Source organism: Rhamphochromis sp. 'chilingali', assembly GCF_963969265.1.
Source record: "Rhamphochromis sp. 'chilingali' genome assembly, chromosome: 8".
In the NCBI taxonomy this organism is placed as follows: Eukaryota; Metazoa; Chordata; class Actinopteri; order Cichliformes; family Cichlidae; genus Rhamphochromis; species Rhamphochromis sp. 'chilingali'.
In genome coordinates, this window is record NC_137935.1 from 9,034,372 (window position 1) to 9,041,666 (window position 7,295).

General features: G+C 41.6%; 1 protein-coding gene across 1 annotated transcript in view; it reads left to right on the top strand.

Moving 5' to 3' along the window:
- LOC308400423 (protocadherin-16-like) overlaps positions 1–7,295 on the top strand; it is a 78,591-nt gene that overhangs the window by 69,719 nt on the left and 1,577 nt on the right. The window contains exons 15-21 of the mRNA XM_080888102.1: positions 100–213; positions 315–526; positions 848–999; positions 1,571–1,701; positions 1,983–2,269; positions 2,375–2,516; positions 3,047–7,295. The exon at positions 3,047–7,295 is cut by the window's right edge and continues 1,577 nt beyond it. Coding sequence (XP_080744228.1) covers positions 100–213; positions 315–526; positions 848–999; positions 1,571–1,701; positions 1,983–2,269; positions 2,375–2,516; positions 3,047–5,637 — 3,629 coding nt within the window. The 3' untranslated portion in view covers positions 5,638–7,295. The remainder of the gene's footprint in view (positions 1–99; positions 214–314; positions 527–847; positions 1,000–1,570; positions 1,702–1,982; positions 2,270–2,374; positions 2,517–3,046) is intronic.

The following is a 7,295-nucleotide window of genomic DNA, read 5'->3' on the forward strand; positions in this document are numbered from 1 at the left end:
TTAAAATCTTTAACATTGTAATTCAAAGAGTGTAAATATACATTTGAAATAAGAAGTATAAATGAAATGTATCAACATAGTGTGTTTTGCATCTTCTAGGCACAGTAGTAACACAGGCTCAGGCCCAGTACCCAGATGGCTCCAAAAATGGGATCACCTACAGTATATTCAGTGGCAATAAATTGCAGTCTTTTGGAATAAACACAATTACTGGTAAGTGTTGGCAGTACGACGGTTGGTAAGATGGCAGTAAACATTACAAGGTTATATTTTTGAAATGTAGAAAGTGAGTCATTGATACTTTTGTGATTTAGGTGAAATATGGGTCCAGAAATCTGAAGGACTGGACTTTGAGGAGACCCCAAAACTCCGCCTTGTGGTGAAAGCTGAGACAGCATCCTCTAGCTCCTACATGGCTGTCAACTTAATCCTTCAGGATGTAAATGACAACTTGCCACGCTTCCAACTCCAGAACTATGTAGCCTACATTAGGGAGGCGCAAGGCTACGATCTTCCCATTATCCAGGTGCAGTAGCTTTTCCCCCAAATGTTTATTATGCTTGGCTGCTGTTTAAATGTGAAGCTGTAGAATAAAAACTCTCAAGCATCAGAAAACTGGATAGTTTCAGTGCTGCAAAGGATTGACTTTTCAATTTCATGTGATCTCAGTGTCCCAGAAGAATTTACTGTATAATCGCTTGTGCCATGAAGCCAGAACCATATAGCCCATTTTTATTAACTATTGGCTTCCAAGTCCAATATTGCTCACTAGTTCGAGTTACACTAAAACAGCTGCTGCAAATGTTTCTATATTTACGTTTCCAAAATGGGGTGTTAATTCACTCAGGTGGCCGCAGACGACCGGGACCAGGGTCAAAATGGTCAGGTGACTTACTCTATCAGGTCATCATCCATGAGTGGCTTGTTTAAGATAGACCCACTGACTGGAAGCGTTACCACTGCAGCCATAATGGACAGGGAAATCTGGACCCAAACGAAGTGAGTCTTGCTTTTATTCTGTTTGTTTGTAACCACATGTTGGCATGAGTTTCCTGTCAGCTAATCCACATGCATATTTAGACTCTGTCACAGTTAGAATGTACACTTATTCTTGTCAACTTTTCCTTGTTTTTATAGTTTTGCTCATTTTATGTTCATATTTTGCTTTGAAAAATCCAAGGATTTAAAAACGAGTTGCACTGTTTCACCTGACTTTCATTTGGATTTTATATTGCTACTGCAAACTTGACTCAAATTTTGAAGTCCCACTCAGAAAATCCTTTCTGTTATAGAAAGAGAAAAGTAGATTTTGCATGTTTTTGCATCACAGCCTTTCAGTGTTATGAGAAAATCATGTATCCCTTGCAGATAATATTTTTAAACATATTGTTTTATTAATATTTAAAATGACTTTCAGGCGCTTTTGTGTATTGGAAAACACACACACAAAGAAAGAAAAACATCCAGACAAAAACAGGCTGTTCGATGTGGGCTTTGGGGACCAAGAATTGTGTAACAGGGTTCAGAAAGTTTAAAAGTTAAAAAGCTGACATTCATTTTGTCGCTCCAGGCTTGTTGTTACGGCAACAGACCGGGGAACCCCACGGCTCGCTGGCTCTGCCACCCTCACTGTGATCATCATTGACCTCAATGACAACAGTCCCATGATTCCCCTGCCTCAGAAGATTCGAGTGCCTGAGGGTAAGTCAGCTTCACAGTGGAAGTTAGCCCAGTGATCTTATCATAAAGCCTCACATCACACTCCCTGGCAGCTCGCTCAGCAGGGCTCAGTGAGAAAAGTCTGACCCTTTGATGAAACAAGCTATGGCCAAGTTCCTCCTCCGTTCATTTCCTGTCTATTAGTTCAAGGCTTTCCAGAACCGGATATTTCTTCATAAAGTTTTTTTTTTCTTTAAACCAAGACACTCTGTGTTTCATTTTAGCTGCACCTAAATATCTGCTCTTTGTCTTCACACATACAGATACTCTCATTGGCACAATAATCACCCAGGTAACGGGGAATGATGTGGACTCGGGGCCAGCCCTCTCCTACACGTTACACCTAGATGCAAGCAGCCAAGGCATGTTTGGAATTCATTGTTATGGAGGAGGAGTGTCGCTGACTGGACCACTAGACTACGAGGAAAGGACGTGGTACACTCTAACCGTTCGCACATCTGACTCTAAACATCAAAGCGAGGCCAACCTCACTGTGCTGGTGGATGATGTGAATGATAATTCTCCCACCTTTACCCAGGATTTGTATCAGGTACTGCATATTTCACTACATTTTAGATTATCGGAATATTTGTTAAAGTTTTCAATAATCTGTAATGGAGATAAATATATTTACATTTAATGTGTTTCTTATCAGGTGGCTGTATCAGAGCACCTCCCTGCAGGCAGCGCAGTCGTCACCGTAACAGCCACTGACCGTGACTCTGGGGACAATGGGAAAATTACTTACAGAGTCATGTCATCAACGAAAGGTGTCTTCTACATTGACCCAGTCAATGGTATGATTACTGTCTGCACTGCATTTATGGTTGTTTATAACTACACTCTAACCAGAGTTTAAGAGCCCCTTAATTATACTTCATTAAAAAAAATGCCATTCCCTAAAGCGCTCCTTGGATGCTCATTTGGGGTTTGGACATATTCGCAACGAGTATTGCAAAATATTTAATCATTTTCTTCATTATAAGTAATTGAAAACCAAATCGAATGTTATTTGCCTCAGATGTTTTGCTTGAGATAGCATCTAAAAATAAGTGCGTCATAAAAGAGGACTTTTTTTCTTTACACTAACTATACTTTCTCCTGTCCTCAAAACATTTCCATTTGCCTGAAATAATGTTCCCTCAAACAGTGTGTACCCAAATCTGCCACAGTGTTTACAAAATGTAATTGTAATTTACTTTTTTAGTTAAGTCATTCATTACTGTGTAAGAGCTAACCAGCACTGATATGTAATATGATGGGTTGTGAAAGAAAGACCTAAAATTACATTGGCCTTCTTATGATGGTACTCTCTGTTTCTTCGCAGGTACTCTATTTACTAAACAAAAGACTGAGTTTGACTTCGAGAATCCCTCCATTCTGGTGGTGATTGAGGCACGAGACCAGGGTACTCCATCCCTTTCAGCCATTGCCACTGTGCATGTTCAAGTGTCTGACATAAACGACAACGCCCCCATCTTCCATCAGTCAGAGTACAGAGCCACTGTGTCTGAAGACGGCCTTCCTGGATCAACTGTTCTGACATTAGAAGCTGTGGATGGAGACCTGTTACGGGATAACTGTGGTTTTGATTTTGCTATTGCCAGTGGCAACTCGGGTAATGCCTTCCAGATTGAGAGCAGCGTGCGCTTCTTGGAGGGGCGGGGCTTCCAGACAGTTGGGAGTCTAATCCTGGTAGAGAAGCTGGACTTTGAAGCGGTACCAAGTTATAACCTGACGGTTGTGGTGTCAGATCGTGGAATCCCTCAGCGTAGCTCCAGCGTTCCTATCATTATCAGTGTTACAGATGCCAATGACAACCCTCCAGTATTCAGCCGAACAGAGTACAGTGTGATTCTGAGTGAGGGTACGGCAGCAGGGACTGAGATCTTGCATTTATCCGCCACAGATCCAGATTCTGCTCCAAATAGTGAGGTCCAGTACTCTATAAGCTCAGGAGATGAGACAGATCTTTTCCATGTAGACCAGTGGACTGGAGCTTTGAGGCTGCAGAGACCTCTGAACAGCGAGACACAGTTGTCCCATTTGATTGTTGTCCAGGCCACTGATGGCCAAGGACACTTTGCTTTGGCCCCTGTCAGTATAGAAGTGAAGGACATCAATGATAACCGGCCTTTCTTTCCCCTCAATCTAGTAACTGCAAGCATCAGGGAAAACCAACCCCAGAACGCCTTAGTTACCATGCTACATGCAATTGACCATGACAGAGGGGTTTTTGGACAGCTAAGGTACTACATGTTAGACTCCTTTAAAGAAGGAAAAGAGGGCTTCTTCATCAATCATACTTCAGGTGAAATACGGACCCGCTCTTCTTTTGACTTTGAGAAGATAAACTCATTCCAGTTTGTGGTCATGGCTGTGGATGCAGGCAACTATTCTGCTACTGTAACAGTGAAGGTTTATGTTACAGGGGAGGATGAATATGATCCTGTTTTCACCTCTTCAGAGTTCTTATTTGAAGTGCCTGAGGGAGCAAAGAAGGGTCAGGTCATTGGCAAAGTGCAAGCCAGAGATGAGGACGGGGGTGTGGATGGTGTTGTACTCTACTCCTTAGCAGACCACTCGCCTTATTTTGAAGTCAATAAATCAACTGGAGAGGTTTCTTTAAAAATGGATGGCTACAGTAGACACATGAGTCGCTCTAAAAGAGAGCTACGTCTAATGACACTGGATGTGAGCGCTCACAGCCCTCTGGAGACGTCTCGCATATCAGTGGCCAAAGTTACCTTAGATGTTACCCATACATCTTTTGGTCTCACCAGAGACGTGAACATGTTGCTCGTCAGTGTCATTGCAGTTTCACTTGGGATCATAGTCATACTGATAACAATTGCTGTGGCACTATTTTTTGTTAAGTTAAGACGTCGGAAGAAGGAGAAAAAGACACACGAACGAACACCAATGTCAGGGACCCTGCTGCACAAGTTTGAGGAAACAAAACTAGCAGCCAATGAAATGATTTACCATCAGGCGCTTCCTGGATATGCAACTGATCAAAGAGGAACTAGTGGGGGTCCGTACACCCGTGGCGGATCCCTAGATCCTTCTCACTCCAGTGGTCGAGGCTCTGCCGAGGCAGAGGCAGCAGAGGATGATGAGATCAGGATGATTAATGAATATCCCAGAGTGTCAAGCATCTCCTCGTCAATGCAGGAGCACATCTCTGCCCGAGGTCCAGACTCCGGAATCCAGCAGGATGCTGATCAGCTATCAGATGTGTCTTGTGAGCCTTCTATTGATTGGTTCAAAGGAAAGAAAGCGGGCAGCGTCAATAGTACTTTGTTAGCTGGCCAGGTGCCAATCTACAGGGACGAAGGGTGCGGGTATGTAGGCGTGGGACGAGGACTCAGCATCTCCCGCCCTAAAGACTACACTTTCCCTGAGGACGGAAAGCCCTCCGCAGATGGCTCCCTCACAGCCATTGTGGCCAGTGATGAGGAGCTGAGGGGCAGCTATAACTGGGACTACCTGCTAAACTGGTGTCCCCAGTTTCAACCTTTAGCTAATGTCTTTACTGAAATAGCACGTTTAAAAGATGAAACTGCGCCTCCTCATCCTCGCAGGTCATTTCATCACAAAGCAAAAGCAGAGTCAAGAATTGACCCTCCACCTCTCATAACCTCTGTGGCCCACCCTGGGGCCAAAACTGTGCATCCAAAGCCTGCCGTAGGTAGGACGTTCCCAAATCTGGCTTCCTTACGAAGATCGCCCATCAGCGCTGAGGGATCCATCTCGTCAATCGCGATGTCTCCAAGTTTCTCCCCGTCTCTCTCACCACTGGCAGCACGTTCGCCTGCAATTACACCCTTCAGTGTCTCACAGGGCCCCTCTGCCTCCGTGATCAGCACAACTGAACATAATTTGGAACACAGTGAAGAGGCAGAGCTGAGGATTTAAATTTTAAAGGGTGAACTGAGCTGAATCACTGCTGTTCTAATCTTGTTCTACTGTATGACCACAGAGGCTGCAACCTGAAATGAGGCAATGCTATTCTCTCTTCTGTTTTCTCAAGAGAAGTACACAATGTTGTATCAAAAAGTCCAAATAGCTGAAGATGTGGTGCTTTTTCATGAAAAAAATACATCACTAGCAGGCCAAAAAAGGACTATGCCTTGTGTGTGTGTGTGTGCGCGCGTGTGTGTGTGCGTGTGTGTGTGTGTGCCTGCATTTGTGCATTAAATAAACATATGCTTTTGTTGATCAGTGTTAATTTGCACATTTTAATGGAGATTCATAAACGATGTCAATATTTTGTACAAAAGCATTGTCTATATTTTTATATATGTGTGGTTTCTGACTAAATCTGGCATTAACGTGTCAAAGGGGGTGCAAAAACCTCAGAATACATTTTTATATTTGTATATTTGCTGATGTACTGTATACTTGTTTGTACTGTACGTCTGTGGCGTATCTTGTAATTCTTAACTTTGTGGTTTTAAGTGAAGCTCACCATTAATTCTTCATGAAATAGGATTTTTTTAGGAGATAATTGTAAATATTTATAGAAGAAGAAACAACCTCGCTTGAACAAATGAAACATCAGTCAGAATAGAGTATTATGTGACTAGATTTTCTTACAATTCAGTGTTTGATCTTCCATCCAAGGTAACAATGAATGTGAAATGCTGAAAAGTTGTCTTAGTCCTTAACATGCACCCGATCACATTCTGCAAAATAGGACTTGACATCCAATGATCCTGTTTTTCAGGCACATGGCTTTAATTTCTCACAACAAGCCTTACTGCTTATCTTTTCTTTGCATTGTGACACGAAAAACGAATAAGGGAACACTGAGCAGCTACTTGGTAAATGTAAAATAGTTTGCCTTATCTGCAGCCTGATCTTTCCAGAGAATGTAAGCTGTTTGTTTATCTACATAACTAACGTTCCTCAGATAAATGTTAAAAACAAACACTCGAAATGTAAAAATTAGTGCTATCCTAACACTGAAATTTGCAGCAGTTTTATTTTTTGTCATTTTTAGTTCAGTCCAGATTTTTTCTTTTCCCTTTGGTGTAAATGTATTGACAAACTCACTTTGTGTTACTTGGACCATTTTTTCCCAACTCCTTTCAGCAGCAGTATACACAACATGTATGTGAATTAAAACTGGTGCCAGTAAGTGTTACAGTTGGTATAATAGGAGTTCAAAAAAAGTGTATATATATATATATATGTATATATATGTATATATGTATGTATATGTATATATATATGTATATATTAGGGGTGCAACGATACACAAAATTCACGGTTCGGTTCGGTTCGATACTTTGGTGTCACGGTTCGATATTTTTTCGATACAAAAAAAAATGTTCATGCCTTTTTAATTTGTCATTTATTAAAATTATAAATATATATTTTAACACAAAAGTACAGTTTTTAAATTTAACCCTAACCCTTGTGCGTGTTGTTTTTTAGCTCGTCATATTGCAGCCACAGAAATTCTTTTGTCCATGAAACCATAAAGCTGCACTTTCTTTTTGCCTTATAGTCTGATTTGTCATAACTTCTCCGTTTTGTGGTAAGCTTTTCTTTGGCTGTCACTTCTTCAC